Genomic DNA, 17,663 nt, shown 5'->3' with positions numbered 1-17,663 from the left:
GTGCAACTTTTAGTTAAAGTTGACCATAGAGTTGCACTGGAGGAGAACCTAGATATTTCTAGAGAGGACATATTAATCAAATCCATTAATAATCCAACCCGCAAAAGTCAAAGTCGCAAATATGGAGGGAAGAGTGTACTTCCAGATTTCTGATGATCGACATTTCTGGTGTTGCTGAGTGAAAAGTGAGCTTGCAAATATGATTGCACTTAGGATTTGAAAAATAAAACACGAGTGCAATGCAAAAAAATCCACAGTGATTTTTAGTTTATTGCAAATCTCAAGAGGGCGGGAGGGAAGGTTTGGGTTGATCTGGAGTGGAAGTGTCAAGTTCAGTTGTGGAAAAGAGAGACAAATACAACCCAGCTCCATGCATCAAGGCAGCTGCTGTCATGTGGTCCTGCTGGCTACTTGCCAAATCTGGGGGTATTTGGCATGGCTTACATCTTGCAGTTGGCTCTCTTCAGACTCTTCATCGCTCTCTACTAGTGTCAGCTTCTGCAGAGTGCTTTGGACGCTCTAAAGACGGAGATATGAAACATCCGTTATCCTACATGCCCGGACTTGTTGTTGCTGTGACAGCACTTAGGCCCAATTTCAATCATCTTTGCAGCATATGGGAATCATTCCACATCACGGCCTCGTTCCCACTTACAGATAAATCGGTGTGCAATCTGAATCGATGGATCGATTCAATAGTGTAGCGTGGTCCCTACTATATTTGCCCCGATCGCATTTTCTGTCATTTTCTGGCATCAAAATAACCCACTTGTGGTTCCCATTCACGAATGAATTGATTCAAAATGATTCGTTTTTCAGCATGTTGCACTTCTGTGTGAAAAGCTAGTTTTGAAGCCAAGAACAATTGCTGCAACAATAAGGTTCTTCCTTACCTGTGCACCTGTGGACCATGAGAGAGTAGAAGATGGTTGTGTTGAACTGACTGGCTTTGTCCCATGCAAAGTCCCAGAAGCAATGTTTATTTTTGCTCTGAAATCCTAAGAAGACAACAAATCCCTTTTAAAAGGCAGTTACTAAGCTGTTGAAAGGGTCAGGAGCAGCCATCTGGTACATCTACTAAGGGATTGCTCCTGTGTCAAAATAGGTAAAGGCTGCCCATGTTTTAGGAAGTGTATCCATAACAGGTAGAAAATATGATGATGATGATGATGATGATGATGATGATGATAGTGATGGTGATGATTGTTCGTTTGTATAGGACCATAAATTTACATGGTCCTTTACAGAAACATTCCAGTCAAAACATTAACACCTGCCAAAGTCGCACAATCTAAAGATAATAAAATAGTAGTAGTAGTTAGATTTATCGGTTCTTTATATGAAGACAGAAAGGGAATCCCTATATTGGGAGAAAGGCGTGATATAAGAAAATCATCATCATCATCATCAATTTCAGCAGTATTACTTTCAGTTATATGAATTCTTTGTTTGTATATGAGAGATAGAAGAGAAGTACTTCTGGGGTCCTTTCAGACTACTTAGTTACAAATAGGATTGCCAGATAAAATAAGGGACCAGGTTCCTGTTCATTTCATGTTTGTGTTGCTGCTGCTGCTGCTGTTGCTGTTGTTGTTGTTGTGTGCTTTCAAGTAATTTCTGACTTATGGAGACCTCAAGGCTAACCTATCATGGGGGTTTAATAATAATAATAATAATAATAATAATAATTTATTTATATTCCGCCTCTTCCCGTGGGAATCAAGGCAGATTGGGAGGTAAGCCTTTGGCTCCTTTGGTGGCTGAGAGAATGTGACTTTCCCAAGGTCACCCAGTGGGTTTCCGGGGTTAAGCAGGGATTTGAACCCTGGTCTCCCAGTGTCCTAGCAAACAAGTGTCCTAGCAAGTGAGACATTGTACACATGTTGACCATGGAAAAACTGAAAATAGGTTAGAACTCTTATTTTAAAGCATATACAGCAACATATAAGTTTATCACATGGGGGAAATCATGTGCAAAAATGGGATTTAAAAGCTGGGAGGGGAAAAGTGGGTTGATTTTCAAACACGTCATTGTTAAATTGGTGTTAATCTGAATGGAAAGTAGACAAAAGCCACTCTTCTATACTTTCGGGATTTTCCAAAAGTAAAATGGAGCAGCTTTTGTCTACTTTCCATCTCCTTTCCATTCTGGCTAACAACGCTTTTAACAACAACGTCATGTGAAAACCAACCTGCTTTTGTGGGTTTTCCCCCGATTTAAACCGCCGTTTCTGCATGGGATTTCCCCGTGTGATAAACTATAGAGAGAAAGTTGGTGGATGTATTTTCTGTAGCCTGAGAGAGTGAAATTTTGTCTCATTTTTTCCCCCAGCGGCGATACAAAAGACTACAAATACACACAAAATACCTCTAGGTCTTTCTCCACATCGTAGCTTTCAAGATTTTGGAATGCGTTGGAATACACCTCCAGAGCTTTTGCGTGGAAAACCATCTCAACGGTGACAAAATCTAGGAAGATCTTCTGTAAGGAGAGGAAATTATGCGACGTGTAAGTCTTTTGCCTTGTTTTGTATAAGCAGTGCACTCTTAAAAAGTCGCACATTACGGTTGCATGGAGTCATATTGCTAAAGAGAGAGCCAGCAATCTGTCCTTATTACCTGGATATCTTTTAACTTCTGCTTCTGAAACTCATCTATGGTCTCTTCCAGCTGTTGGGTGCTTCGGCTTGCATCAGCCGAGGCCCTGTGTGCTTGAGATTCAGCCTGGGCAAAGAAAAGGGGTATTATTTGGTGTGAGATCCAGCATATTGGTTTGAATCTTGGTTTAGGACTCTGAGGGACCAAGGTTTCACTCCCTGTTCAGCCATTGCCTCATTCGCACTTGTAAATAAATCGGTTTGCGATCCAAATCGATGGATCGATTCGACAGCGGAGCTTGGTTCACACTACATTTGACCCGATCAAATTTTTTTCCCTGTAAAATAACCCACTTGTGGCTCACATTCATGAACAAATCGGTTCAAAATGGACTTGCTCCAGCTGGCCGAAGGGCAAATTTAAATTGATTCCGATCCGCATCTGGTTCACACTTGTGCTGAATCGATTTATCCAAAAAGACGCAGAAAAAATCAGTGTCAAAAAGACGTGGGTTAAATGGGTCTAGCACATGCCCCCCCTCTCCAAATTGCTTCAGAGAATCACTTTGAACCGGTTCAACCCGATTTGCAATCTGGTTTAAAAAGTAGTGGGAATCAGGCCCATGGAAACCTACTGGATTAACTTGGACAAGTCATGCTCTCTTTGGCTGTGTTCATCCAATCCAAGTCCAATGAAGTCACATTTAAAAACTAATGCAATAAGTAAGAATTCGGATACTTCATTAACGTATCAAGTAGTATTATCTGGTTACTTGGAGAGTGTATTTTAAGAGGTCCTTGAGCGGTAAGCTCTCAACTTTTGTGTCATTATGAATCTTCAGGGTTTTTTCCCCTCTTCACAGGAATCAGTAAAAGTTACAGCAAAATAAGAAGGAGTGAAACAAATAACATGAGTAACCTTCCCGACATTGCAGCTGAGCAACAGTACAAGTTGCTTTTCAAACATTGCAGTTAATAGAAAGAAACAGTTCATAAGAAGAAACTCACAGGCTGGGTTGTAATACATGAAAACACACATACACACATGCATATAGATAGGTAGATTGGCCATCTGATAGTTCAGGTTAGATAGTTCATAGCAGTTTGGGTATTTGCTTTTCATTAATGTCTATCTTCTTCTTCCTCCTAGGAAATCTCCATCTAAGGGTCTCTCCTTAGTCTGCTATGTTCTCCACTTGTGCCAATGAAATAATGCCTATGTAGGAGATGCAGAGGAAAGATATGTTCATGGAAAACCTGCAGACATCTTTAGAGAGCATCCTTGAAGAGCACATTGTGTGCATATTTAGAAGGTGACATGCTCATTGGGAAATTATTTCCAAACTCTGAAACACCCATTGCTGAATTATACGGGTGGTAGCTGCACCAAGAGAAGAGTGCATTTTGCAGAAGTGAAGGGGTTTATCACAGGGATGTTGCAAACTGCAGTGTGAGCGGAATGGAAATATGGGGTCGTGACAGTTATTGCATGACAAACCTGTCTCATGTGAAGTCGAAGGCTTTCATGGCCGGCATCCATAGATTTTTGTGGGTTCTTCGGGCTATGTGGCCATGTTCTAGAAGAGGTTATTCCTGACGTTACGCCAGCATCTGTGGCTGGCATCTTCAGAGACGATGCCATGCTCTGGAGATGCCAGCCACAGATGCAGGCGAAATGTCAGGAATAAATGCTTCTAGAACATGGCCACAAAGCCCCCAAAACCCACAAAAAAACTATAAACCTGTCTCAGTTCTGCTTTCCCCCCAGCTTTATTTCTGCCCCAATTGGTCCTTTTCAGCAGTGGGCATTCACCTTTTTTGGCTCTTTGTTTGCCACTGCTGTGGATCCTCCCATTTTGCACCAACTATAGGATGCTAGCTCTGTCTATAAGCTGTTAGTGCCCTGATTTAATGTCTGGATGCTAATAAACAAGCTAGGTTTACTGCAAGAAGTGCTATTTCTGATATGAGTGTAAATAAGTAGCGTGTGGTTTCTGGAGCAGCAGGGTGCGGGAAGTCATCCAACATATCAAAAAGGTGTTCCCTTTGAATACATGATGCCCAAAAGGGATGGATAAAGCAGGGTATCCCTGTGGTGGAGGATAAAGGGACCACTTGCCTTGGTCACTGATGTTGAGTAATGTTCAAGGTGGCAAGTCTGCAAAAGCATTGCAAAGGCTTAAGTGTTCCCGCTTTCTCTCTCGCCCTCCTCTCTCATCTCCACAAAATGCAGGGAGATCAGAAGCGTGACCTTTGCACATGAGATGTCCAACTGTGAATACTTTGGAGCTTTGCTGGGTTTTAGTGGAGCATAATTATAGTGCTTCTCTGCCTTGCTGAGTACAGCATAATGTAAATATAGGCCCCATACAGACAGGCCAAAATAAAGCTGCTTTGAGTCACTTTGGAGGTATGCTGTTTCAGTGATGCATGCTGAAGTTGTGCCAAAGCCACGATCCAGTCCATCATTGAAACAGCATACCTCCAAAGTGACCCAAAGCAGCTTTATTTTGGCCTGTCTGTATGGGGCCATAGAGAAACAATTTGTGTGGCGTGGGTCATGAGAATCTGGGCTTGTCATATTAAATGCCTCTCATCTGATGTTGGGGCATGTACTACTGAGAGCTGGGCCACCAGGATTTAGCATTGCAAAGGCTTCTCTCTCTCTCTCTCTCTCTCTCCTTCCTTCCTTCCTTCCTTCCTTCCTTCCTTCCTTCCTTCCTCTTTCTCTCTTTGACAGATCCATAAGAACTGGAAGGATGCAATACTTAACAATGTGAAATATTATAAACTAGTGAAGAGAGCTGATAGAAAGAGGGATCATCTCATTTGAAATGTAGTGCTGGAGAAGTGTTTTATGGATACCGTGGAGTGATACAAAGACAAATCAGTGGCTCTTAGAGTAAACCAAGGCCCTAAATACCCAAAAGACACCAGATTCACTCTGATCTTAGAAGCTAAGCAGGGTCAGCCCTGGTTAGTACTTGGATGGGAGACCGTCCCCAGATACTGCAGACTAGCTTTCATAGGACAGAACTGGCAAAACCACTTCTGGAATGAATGACTGCAATGCTAGAAGTTGTTTGAAAAGAGAACCTTAGTAACCAATCAGGTGAATATACCACACAATGAGCATCTTACCCTGTGACCATCTTTTCCAGAGCAACCGGGGAGGTTTTGTGGTCTTCCTATGTTCTTCTCTACCTTTATTTTAACATCATTTTAACATAGCTGTCATCTTAGCCTAGGAAAGAAAGAAATCTCTTACCTGTGACTGAAGTTGGGTGTCAAGGGAATTAATCAAATGGGGAGATGAGAAATAAGAGATACTATGCAAGCAAATAAATCTATGCACAAACAACAAGAACTGACTGGATGCCTGTGCCCTGTTCATTAAAAAGAAAAAGCCACACAATATTCCTTTATCAGGTTTTGCTAGGAGTTTGTGATAAGAGATGGCTATTCTCAGCATTGACGCAAGAGGGCAGTCAAATCCACCAAGAGATAACCAACATTTGCATTGGACATAGGAGAAAAGTCTGAGAATGGAATCCTCTCCTATAATTTGTTGTTTGTTGTGCACCGTCAAGTTGTTTCTGATTTATGGAGACCCTAAACCAAACCTATATTCTTGGTAAGATTTGTTCAGGGGGGTATTGCCTTTGCCTTCCTCTGAGGCTGAGAGAGAGTGACTTGCCCAGGATCACCCAGTGAGTTTCCATGGCCAAGTCGGGATTCGAACCCTGGTCCGACATTCAAACCACACTACGCCACACTGGCTTTCATCTGGGAGCATCCATGTTCTCAGTTGCACAAGTAACATCTCTGTCACAGTCCAGAGGATCAGGCAATATAGGGCTCACCCACTCCTCTTTTCTAGAAGAGAAGTCTTCCAAATAACCAGAGTCTTTGTATGTAACTACAGGATTCCACGAACAGCAGGACAGGGAAATGAATTCACTATGTTTTAAACTGGTTTGCAAAAGTGGTTTAAATGAACCTTGTTGACATTTGAGCCAAATCGTTGAAGCGGTTTGGAGAAGGGGGCCAAGTACTAGACCTATTTAACCTGCTTCTTTTTGACGCTCATTTTTTCCTTATCTTTTGCAAAAAATTGATTTAGCGCAAGTATGAACAGGATGCGGATCGGAATCGATTCTTTTTTTATGATATGGTCAGATGATCATCCACTGAAGAGGGTTGCTGTTGGAATCGAATCACTGGTCAATGAGAACAAGAAGTGGGTTATTTTACATGGGAAAAATGTGATCGGGGCAAATGTAGTGAGAGTCAGGCTTTGCTGTCGAATTGGTCCATCAGTTGGGATCACACACCAATTTATTTGTAAGTGGGAATGAGGCCAAGGAGGAAAAAGGAAATTGTGTCAAAGCCACACTCACAAAAGTTACTTTTAGAGCTGCAACAATTCCCTCTCCTCCAGTCTGCAAAAGGTGCACATTGGTATATATTTCAGGGCATTTGAGTCACCCTCAAAAACCTTTCCAAGGTTGCATCTTCTCTGCAGAATTAATGCAGAGTTTAACACTGCTTCAGTTGCCACAGCTCAGTGCTTTGGAGTTACGAGGATTTGTAGTTTTGTGAGCTATTTAGCCTCCACTGTCAGAAAGCCCTCATGCCCCCAACAAACTACAAATCCTAGCATACCCTCGGATGGACCTGTGATAGGTAAAGCTGTGTCAAACTGCATTCATTCTGCAGCATGGCAGCATACCAAAGCCCTGGACTATGCTGAACGATTGTGGGCCACAGCTTGCAAGCCTTAGGGGTTGTTCCCACTTAAGATTTGAAACGATTTAAAATACAACGTTTTTAATAAAATCGATTCAAAATAACACTGTTCTTATCCCGCTATCCGAATCGCTTTGTTCATCGTTCCCATCTGGTTATTTAAATCGAAGTTTTTACCTGCAAGCATTCCTACTTAGCATGAAATCGGTGTTTAAATAAAGCGATTCTTCTCCTCCATACCTTATTTGGAGCTGTCAATCAATAGTACGTCAGAATGACGTAACGTTAATCCGGAATATTTGGAAGCGATTTATCTTTTGGCATCGTTTCCATTTCATTGACTGTTTGTGAATTTAGCGAATTTAGGAAAGCGAATTTAGGAAACCCAAGCTCTTTCCAGAGGAACTATGGGATAGGTTTTGCATGACAGCATCCCCTCTTCATGTCTCCCAAGACAGCCAGGGAGAATCCCTTCAGAGAGCACAGAGATCAATGAAGGAGGCTGCTGGAAAAGCAGGGAGGGAGCACTCTTCCCAAAGATTCTCTTTCCAGGGTTGGAGGAGAAGGCAGATTCCATTTGAGAAATGGAGGGAGAAAGGCTCTATCCCCCCCCCCCCTATTGATCAGAGCCCTTCCTTGCCTGGGCGAGATCAGATGCCTCCTCGCGAGGAGCCTTCCCTTCCCTGCCTGGGCGAGATCAGATGCCTCCTCGCGAGGAGCCTTCCCTTCCCTGTCTGGGCGAGATCAGAGCCCAAGCGGGCAGGGAATGCCTCTTCGAGAGGAGCCTTCCCTTCCTGCCTCTCCTCCGTTAGAAATGGGCTCTCCCCACACAGAGGGGAGGTTGCAAAAATAAAAATAATCCTTATCTCTTATTGAAAGACCACAGCGGACAAAGGGGTGAGGGAAGCAAAAATGGCCACAGCCACGACGGATGGGGACAGAAAGGGCAACTCCCCCAAGGCCAGTCCCATCGCACTCGGCTCCTCCCATCCATCTAACCCGATTTCAAAGGTTGTCGTTCCTATTTAAATGCTCCGCTTCCTAACTCGAATCAATGGAAAAACGTAGGTCGGACCCTAGTGTTTTTTTTAACACGCGTTAAATGAGGAAAATTCGATTTAAATTTTTATCCTGCTCTACGATTCGATTTGTAGTGGGGACGATTGCGGGTTGCTCTAGAACCGTTCTAGGTTTAAATCGGATCCTAATAGGAACGCCACTCCTTGGATTCGATTCAGAACGCGGGGTTTCACCTAGTGGGAACAACCCCTTAGTATTTGGTGTTGGTCTGGGAAGATGCTGCTTTAATGTTTAATTGGTTCCTTTTAAAAGGGGTGTGTTTGTTTGCTTGTTGTTGTTGTTAATTGGTGTAGATGCCATGTAGACGGATGGTTCTGAATGGTGTTGTAGTTTGACAAGCCACGACCGACCCACGCAATCATCAATGTGGCTCTGAGGCTGCAGAAATAATCCCGTTGGGCACCACTTTCCCTGCCATGGCTCAATGCTATGGCATCATGGGCTTTGGAGTTTGTTGTGGTCCCAGAGCTCTCTGACAGAGAAGGCTAAATATCTCACAAAATTACAATCCGTGCAATTCCATAACATTGAGCCGTGGCAGTTGAAGTGGTGCCAAACTGGATTATCTCTGCAGTGTGGATGCAGCCATAGAGCTCCTTCTTCCACCTCCCTGGAAGATCCATTTTCTCTATTGTTTGGCTGCCCTCTCCACAGCCCAGTTTAGCACAGCAGGGATTAAGAAGCACATGCCAAGCCTCTTCTCCTCCCCATGAGATTCTTTCCTAGGGATTTGCTGCTGAGAGCTTCTCCCTTTGGAGAGGGGGAAAAAGGCTTTGGGTTTTGATTAAAATATCAGGGAGGAAAAGGGAGGAAAATCTTCTCCTTTTCCTGAGCTGCCAGGATTATCCTGTTGCCTTTCCCCCAACAGAGATCTCTTTCCCACCTCCTTTTGGGTGAGCTTTGCATGAAGGAAGAGGACTCCTGTTTGTCTCTGATAATTGAAATATGCCAGCGCTAGGAAGCTATGGGGAGTATTTTAATTTGAATCTCAGACCCGAAGGAATTAGATGCCAAGTCTGGGACTTGGAAAAGTACAGCTTGGTTGGTTTTTGCTAAAACAAGAAGCACTCGGGAAGAATCATACTCTCCAACTGTTCCAGTTTGGCAAGGACAGTCCGGATTAATTCTCTCTCATCCCACTTTTTCGGCTGCTGTTAAAATGTCTCTCTCCTCAACCCACTTTCCCCTTTTATCCTCAGCTTTCATCAGCTGCTGCAAACTGGATTCAAAGTGCAAGAGTAGTTGGTAGTACATTAATTCAATAAAGGGGGGAAGAAGCAAAAGAGGGGCAAAACCTTGTCCTTCCCAGTAGGCTCTGGCAAAAGCAAACTGATGCAACTTCTCCTAGCCTTTGTGGTCTTCCTCAGTTATAACTTGTGCCATGTTGGCTATACTATGACGATGTTTGGCCTCGCCTATCCCAATATTCATCTGTAAAACAAGAGAAGGTATAGAAAGATCAAAGGTATTATTGATCCATACCCTCCCATGTTTTACAGATGAAAACTGGGACAGGTGAAGCCAAACATCGTCATAGTATAGCCAACATGGCACAAGTTATAACCGAGGAAGATCTTTCCCTGGCTTGAAAGAAAGCCCCATGATAGGCTCACCTTGGGATATCCATAAGTCAGAAAGAACCTGAAAGTGCACAACAACATGTATGCTCAGGTATTGTATACTTGTTAAATCCCTTTTCATTTTTTGCATTGCTCTCTCTCGCACTCTTTCTCTGTTTTAAAACCATGCCTGTCATTTATACTGTTTTCATTTCATTTATCTAGGCCCCAGCTCGCTCCCCAGAGAACTGGCTGTTTGCCCGCAACAATCTGTTAGGCTTTTCCTTATTCAAGGAGACGGGTTTTCCCCGCACACGTCTGTTTCTAATCGCTTTCATTGCATTCCCCCCATTTTGTGGCACACTCAGAAGGAAACCTCAGTGTAACCCAAGCCTCCCTCGGCGTAGGCTCGTAACTCAGCCTTCCTGAGCTGGCTGCCTTCGGAAATCCAGAAGACGGGATGCGACACCAGGGAGCCAGGAGTGCATTTTGCAGGAGAAGGGGAAAGGCCGAGGCATTAACACGCTGGCAAGGATACAATCATGTGTCGGTCAGATGGCGATTTCTGTCGGATCTTCTCCAGCTTCTCGAGCTGCTTTATTTCCTTGTTGCGGGCAGCGTTGAACTTCTTGATCTCGGCCTATGGGATGCAACCAAAGCGCTTTGTTTAAGGCGTTTATCACATGGGAGGAATTTCTCTTAATTTCGAATGAAAAGAAAGTGGGGCCAGAACGCATTCACGTGAATTCGCTAGTTCAGCGAATTTACGTGAATGCAAATTGCGTTCGAACTGATTTCCCATTGCCCAAAAATAGCTTGCCATTGCCAAAAATGGCGTGTGATCACCTCTCACGCAATAACGTGAAACCCCATGATTGCGTTCGGATTGCCATTGGATTATACTTCCAATTTCCCTTGTCTGATAACGTCCTAAGTCTTGTCATTTTAGCTTCTAGGCATCTTTCTGGCTTAACCTGCTCTAGGACCCATTTGTTTGACTTCTTGGCTATCCATGGTAACCTCAGCCCTCTTCTCCAGCCCCACATCTTCAATGAATTAATTCTCTTCCTATCCACTTTCTTAACTGTCCAGCTCTCACGTCCATCCATGGCAATAGGGAATACAGTGGCTTGTATGATTCTAACCTCCATGATCAGTTGTGCGTCTTTAAATTTTAGGATATTTTCTAGTTCTTTCATAGCCGTCCTCCCCATTCTTAGTTGTCTTATGATTTCTTGACTACAATCCTCATTCTAATCAATATTTGATTCCAGGTATAAAAATTCTTTTACTATTTCTATTTCCTCATTGTCTAGGTTGAAACTAGCACGGTTCCTACTTATGGTGACCCTATCCTGGGGTTTTCTTGGCAAGAAGCCTGGCATTTGGTGAGGCACCAGAGCTCTTTGACTCTGCTTCCGACTTACGGAGACCCTAAAGAGAACTTGTCCTTGGGTTTTCTTGGCAAGGTATGTTCAGAGGAGGTTTACCATTGCCTTCCCCTGAGGCTGAGAGGATGTGACTTGCCCAAGGTCACCCAGTGGGTTTCATGGCTGAGCTGGAAATTGAACCCTGATCTCCAGAGTCATAGTCCTAGTCCAACACTCAGACCACTACTAGCTATCTTGATATCCCTCTATACCACTTTAACTGAAAACAGAAATGTAGGCTTGTGACTCTTAACATTGTCCCTTTTCTTCAAAGATGTTTAGAATCTTTGCCTGATGAAGAAACCAGTGAAGCTTCCAAAACTAGCATGATGTATTTTGTGTATTAAGGTTGGCCAATAAAAGTAGTGCTCTTTTGTGAACGTTGGATTTTGTTGTGGTTTTCAACATGGCTACTCCTGAATATGTTTCCAAGATGGCAAAACCTATTAGTAAAGTAGAATATCTGCAGCAGTTTGCTTTTGCTTGAGCCTACTGGGAAGGACAAGACTGCATCTCCTCTCCTCTCTGCTGTGTTAATGGAGTGCAAGTGACTTTTGTATTTTGACCTCAGTTTGCAACTGAAGTAAGTCAGGATGAAGGAGGAAAGCAACACACAGGGACATTTTTAAAGCAGCTGAGAACAGGGAGGACAGTGGTTTAACTGGATTGATAAGCAGGAGCTTCTAAGGCAAAAATGCCAATATCGCTTGCCTCCATACTCATGATGCAGTGTGGAAATGCAACCAAGGTGAGCAGTAAACATTTCCAACACTTGGTGAGAGCAATGGGAGAGATATCTTCAGTGTTCCCCTTTTCCAGGAGCAACTGGAGCAAATGTGGATAGAGGTCCCATGCTTACATCCAAGCTTCTAGTATTGTGATGCTGGACAGCATCACAATACTAGAAGCTTGGATGTAAGCATGGGGCCTCTATCTACATTTGCTCCAGTTGCACCATCGACAATCCAGCCTTAATGGTGGAGCACAGGCTTTGCTTCAAGAGGTCCCCAGATAGCCAGGCTCAGTGTCTGGTAACCCCAATGAAAAAGATCAGATTCATGGTGGAAAAGGCCCAGGAGAGTGACTCCTAGCCAGAGATGACAATACCGGGATAAATGAACCAGTATTCTGTCACAATGCAAGAGAGCTTTCTATCTGTCTTGCAGATTTATCGATACAGAGACAGAGCCTGGCTGAGAGCCAGGGCAGTGAGTCTTATATAATGAGCTGATGGTGTAATGCGAAGAGCGAAATAAAATAAAGTAAAAATTATAAATAAATAAATAAATGTTGGGTGCAGAATTCCACATCTGGAAATTTTCAATTTTAATTAAAAAAACATGTAATATCCTGCTCTTACATCGATTGCTTGGTGGTCTCTTATGCAGATTGCTGATCAGGTGCACACCTGCTTAGCTTCAGCGATTCTGCATCATCCGTCATTCTTAGACTATTCGCCAGGCCAGGAAACTCCAGCCTTCATTTTGGGGGAAAACAAGAGTACTTGTATTTAAAGTGATTCTTTTAAAAAACCAAATCCTAAAAATGTCTTTGCAGAGAATAGGAATCGAGTAGTTTTTCCGTCATACTTGGTTCGTTTTGACCAGCAGAAAAATGGGAAGCGTAAAAAGGTAAGATAAATTTTGCAAATTAAGATGGTGAGAAAGTGTAAATTTGTATAATTTATTCAGATTGCAGAATCTAGTTTATTTTAGTGTAGAGTTTTGAAAAGGACGAGGGGCTAGGCTATATTGTTTTAATATCTTTTAAACATTTTTTTTACCTTTTTAAAGTATTTGATATTTTAATATGTACTTTGTCTTAATTATTGTAGTAATTCAGTTCTATTTTAATGTACAATTTTTGTATGTTTTTAATTGTATTGGGGGCAATGAGCATTAATCCGACATTGACCCGCCCAGAAAGTGGACAAAATCGGCCGCATTTTACTTTCAGAAAAACCCTGAAAGTAAAAAATGGCCGATTTTGTCCACTTTCTGTGCGGGTTAATATCGAATTAATGCCCAACGCGTCTGAAAACGATCCCACTTTTGTGAAATTGAAGACTTTCATGGCCAGCATCGATAGTTTTTTGTGGGTTTTTTTGGCTATGTGGCCTGAAAGATGCCAGCCGCAGATGCTGGCGAAAGGTCAGGAATAAACTCTTCTAGAACATGGCCACATAGCCCCCAAAACCCACAAAAGCTATGGATCCCACTTTTGTGGATTTAAATCCTGTTTCTACATGGGATTTGGCTGATTCCCTCCCACAGGATAAACTTTAGTTGTCTTGAGGAAGACAGAGCTGCAATGCTTCTAAGACCCAAGGGAGATGGCATTGGTTCTGTGGTCCTTCATATCCTCAGCATCCCTGGAAAGGATGATTCTGGGTGATCCAGACATGCCTCTGTTAACAAAGCCTCTGACAAAGAAGTTCCTTTTTACATATGCTTCTTATACCTCCCAGCTCCCTTTTCTTCCTTGTTCTTGGTTTGTGAATAGAAGAATCACATACCCTGGTTTGTTTGATGAGCACGCCATACACTTTCAGTGGCTCAACAACCTTCATCTCCAGCCTCTCCACCTAAAGCAGGAAAGCATGACATGGTAACATGCACATTTTAAACGACATTAGCCAGAGCAGTGCAAATTCAGGGAGAGGTGCGTCTGAAAGACTTCCTATTGCTGCCCTGTGCTCTGCCAGGCAACAGACTGGACCTGGACTTGTGTGTGCATGCATTTTTAGGTTGCCAAGTTCAGCCCTTTACCTCTGCCTGCCTGTAGTCCTGCACTTTGGCGAGCTCCTCTGCAAAGTTCTTCACGGTGGTTCTCAGCTCAGGGTTCTCTGTGTTTGCATAGTCCATGAGCTGCTTGACCAGCAGGTCAGCCTTGTCTCGGAGCTTTGCAGTCTTGCGGGTATAAGAAGCCATCAGACTGCAGAACTTGCCAAAATATTGCTCTGCGTTGGTGACGGTATTCTCCATGATCTTTACTTGGGTATCTCTGGAACAGGAATTAACATGTTGTTGTTGCGGTTTTTTCATTGTGTGCCTCCCTTCCATCTCAACCCCCCCCCCCCCAATAGTGTAATGCTTTGAGAGTTGGACTAGCATACTGGAAGACCCAGGTTTGAATCTGAGCTTTACTATGTAAACCCACTGGGGTGGTCTTGAGCAAGTTCGACTCTCTCAGCCTCAGAGGATGGCAATGGCAAACCCCCTCTGAATAAACTTGCTGAGAAACCCCTATGATAGGTTCACCTTAGGGTCTCCATAAGTTGGAAATGTCTTGAAGGCACACAACAACAACAGCATGGATGAGGCTCCCCTCCATCCCAACCCAATGATGATGTCAGGGACTAGCTACAGTACCACATTTATCTGCCTATGTATAAAGTCCATTTCCAGAAACTCTGGATATCCTGCTGTCAGAGATTATGTAGGTGGAACCCAGGAAAAATACCTTCTTGAAGGAGGCAGGCCTGGCACTAACTCCGATATCCTTTTGATGGCAATGTTCAGATCCATGCTCAGCCATGGATGGAAACCACCTGGGTGACCTTGGGCAAGTCACACACTCTCAGCCTCATGGCAAAGGCAAAACTCTTCAAATCTTGCCAAGAAACCCCCACGAACAAATCTTGCCAATCTTGTCATTTTAGGATTGCCATGTTGAAGGCACACGACAGCAACAATAACACAATTCAGTTTCTCCTGCCTTATGAAGAAGCAGTGGGAAAACACAGGAGGGGCACAAGAGGACATGATGTTGTGTGGAAGGCCTGCAAAATTCGACAAATGAGGCTAGCCAGTTGCATGGTAAAAGACTAATCTGGGTTTGCCCTCTTTTCTTACCAATATTTTAAGAGCAAGATGGCAAACAAAAAAACAAGAAGGTAAAAGGTGCATCTACACTATAGAAACAATGCAGTTTGACTCCACTTTAACTGCTGTAGCTCCATCCTGTGTAATCCTGGGATTTGTAGTCTTTATAACATCTTTCACCTGTGCTGCCAATGAGTGCTGCTGCTTAACAAAACTACAGATCCCAGGAATTTTTTAGCATGGTGCCATAGCAGTTAAAGTGATGTTATTATTTCTGCAGTGTAGATTCACCCACAGTTGTTTGCAACAAGCTGTTGCTTTCTCATGCTAGATTTCCATGAGTCCTGCTACTGTGAATGCCAAACGTAGGCATGTTGCCTGGAGGCGGATTAGAGGTAAATTCTTCCTGCTCTCACCTTTCCTTTTGTAGGTGTTTCTCTTTGGACATCGGCGTTTCCTTCCTACCTGCTGTCTCCCTGAAGGGCCCAGGAAGCCTGAGGAGGACTTTGATGCAAGATCTGTTGTAGTGTAAAACATCTGGACCCAATCTACCACACTGGATGCTTTGTCACAGGGGAGAATGGCTCTAGCAGCTGCAGGATTTCCAAAAAGCCGGCTGTTGCTGCTCCACAGATGTGCCAGGAAAAGGTACAGGCTTCCGTATCCTGTGTATACGGAGCTGTTTCCCCAAATGATACTTTATTTTCCCCCTCTACTAGAGATCTTCCCATGCCCTCCTTATGTATGCTTAGCTACCTGACTGCTGCGGATCTTCCCATCCCCATGTATACTCTCCTTGTTGCTGTTGTGTGCCTTCAAGTCATTTCCAATGTACAGCAACAGAGGTTTTGCTATACAGAGAGTGTGTTTTTCAGCTACTGTATATATTCATGGATAAGTCTAGAAAACTGGCTCCAAAAACCTGAGCCGACTTATGGTCAATGTAAATACTGTATTTTAACTCTTATAAAAAGAAAAACCATCTCCTGGTGAAAGGCAAGAGCGTAATCTGTCCTGGAAGCACTGATCCTCCTCTACTCTCTCATCCGTCCTGCCTTTAGTGTGACCCACAAACAGTTATGGCTCCTGAACGTTTGTGAGTTCTTTGGCATTGTTTTCCTTTGCTTTTCTCCTGGAAACTTTGCTTTGTTATGTGCCCCAAAGTTTCAACCTCGAATTATCCGTGCGTCATATCAAAATCCACAGTTTTGTTCCTAAAACCTGCCCTCAACTTATACATGAGGTTGACTTATAGTTGAGTATATACAAGTATTTACAAATTATTTGTACAGTTGGCCCTCCTTATGCACAGATTTTTTTATCTATGGATTTAAGCATCCACAGCTTGAAAATATTTAAAAAAAAAAGTGTGAGTTCCAAATAGCAAACCTTGATTTTGCCATTTTATATAAGGGACACCATTTTGTTCTGCCATTGTACTTAATGGGACATGAGCATCCATGGATTTTGTTATCCACAGAAGGTCCTGGAACCAAACCCCAGCGGATACCAAGGGCCCATTGTATATGTAGATAGAGAGATCTTGTAGCACCTTTGAGACTAACTGAAATAAAGATATTGGCAGCATATAATTTGTATATGTGCATCAAGAGACCAAGGTTTGAATAATTCAAATAATATTCCGTATTTGCCTATGTGCATATCTTGCCTATAGGGCCAGTGTGGCATAGTGGTTTGAATGTTGCACTATGACTCCAGAGATCAGGGTTCGATTCCTTCCTCGGCCATGCAAACCCACCGGGTGACCTTAGGCAAGTCACTCTCTCTCAGCCTCGGGGAAAGGCAATGGCAAGCCTCCTCTAAGCCACTCTTGCCAAGAAAAACTCACGATAAGATTTGAGCCTTAGGGTTGCCATAAGTCAGAAACAACTTGAAGGCACACAACAAATGCCGCGGGGGACACTGTCCCCTCTCACCCCATCTGCATTTTTCCCTTTTTCCTCCTCACCTGGAAAGGATCAGATTCATGTTTGCAGGAATCGAGCAGTTGTCATGAGAAGGTTTCCAGTTGGAACAAGAAGCCGAACACCTAACTCAGATCGGGTGCCACTCCGGTCTGGGTTGGTATGGTAACCCTCCCCAACAGAGCCATTGCCCACAGAGAGAGAACTGGCAGTGCCAGTTTCCAAGGGTTACTGTCTCTTGGAACCAGGTTCTCCCTGAAGCCAAGCACAAAGGAGTGTTTGCTTAGAGCGTCACTGCCAGCTTGCAAGAGCTGACCCAGAAAATCCAAGCAGTCATTAGTTTTGGTTCATCTCTTTCCATTCACTTATTAAAAGATCTTGTAGCACTTTTCAGATTAACTGAAAGAAAGAAGTTGGCAGCATGAGCTTTCGTAGACCATAGTCTACTTCCTCAGATGCATATAAATAAAAATGAATAACTATATTTCATCAGATGCAT

The 17,663-nt window shown here is 43.3% G+C and overlaps 1 protein-coding gene across 1 annotated transcript; it reads right to left on the bottom strand.

Moving 5' to 3' along the window:
* Positions 1–250: 250 nt before the first annotated feature.
* On the bottom strand, positions 251–17,339 carry LOC149305786 (CBY1-interacting BAR domain-containing protein 2-like). The gene is made up of 9 exons (XM_089540491.1): positions 17,209–17,339; positions 14,184–14,418; positions 13,931–13,999; positions 10,524–10,625; positions 5,866–5,871; positions 2,620–2,724; positions 2,369–2,482; positions 894–998; positions 251–519 (listed from the first exon to the last, which is right to left on the bottom strand). Exons 1-9 carry the CDS (start codon positions 17,226–17,228, stop codon positions 391–393), a joined length of 885 nt encoding a protein of 294 aa, XP_089396617.1. The 5' UTR covers positions 17,229–17,339; the 3' UTR covers positions 251–390.
* Between the last annotated feature and the right edge of the window lie 324 nt (positions 17,340–17,663).

The sequence above is a fragment of the Sceloporus occidentalis genome, unplaced genomic scaffold (genome assembly GCF_023333645.1).
Source record: "Sceloporus occidentalis isolate IW3139 unplaced genomic scaffold, rSceOcc1.0.p SCAF_10, whole genome shotgun sequence".
In the NCBI taxonomy this organism is placed as follows: Eukaryota; Metazoa; Chordata; class Lepidosauria; order Squamata; family Phrynosomatidae; genus Sceloporus; species Sceloporus occidentalis.
The sequence above is the reverse complement of the archived record's forward strand: the minus strand, read 5'-3'. Positions and strand labels throughout refer to the sequence as shown.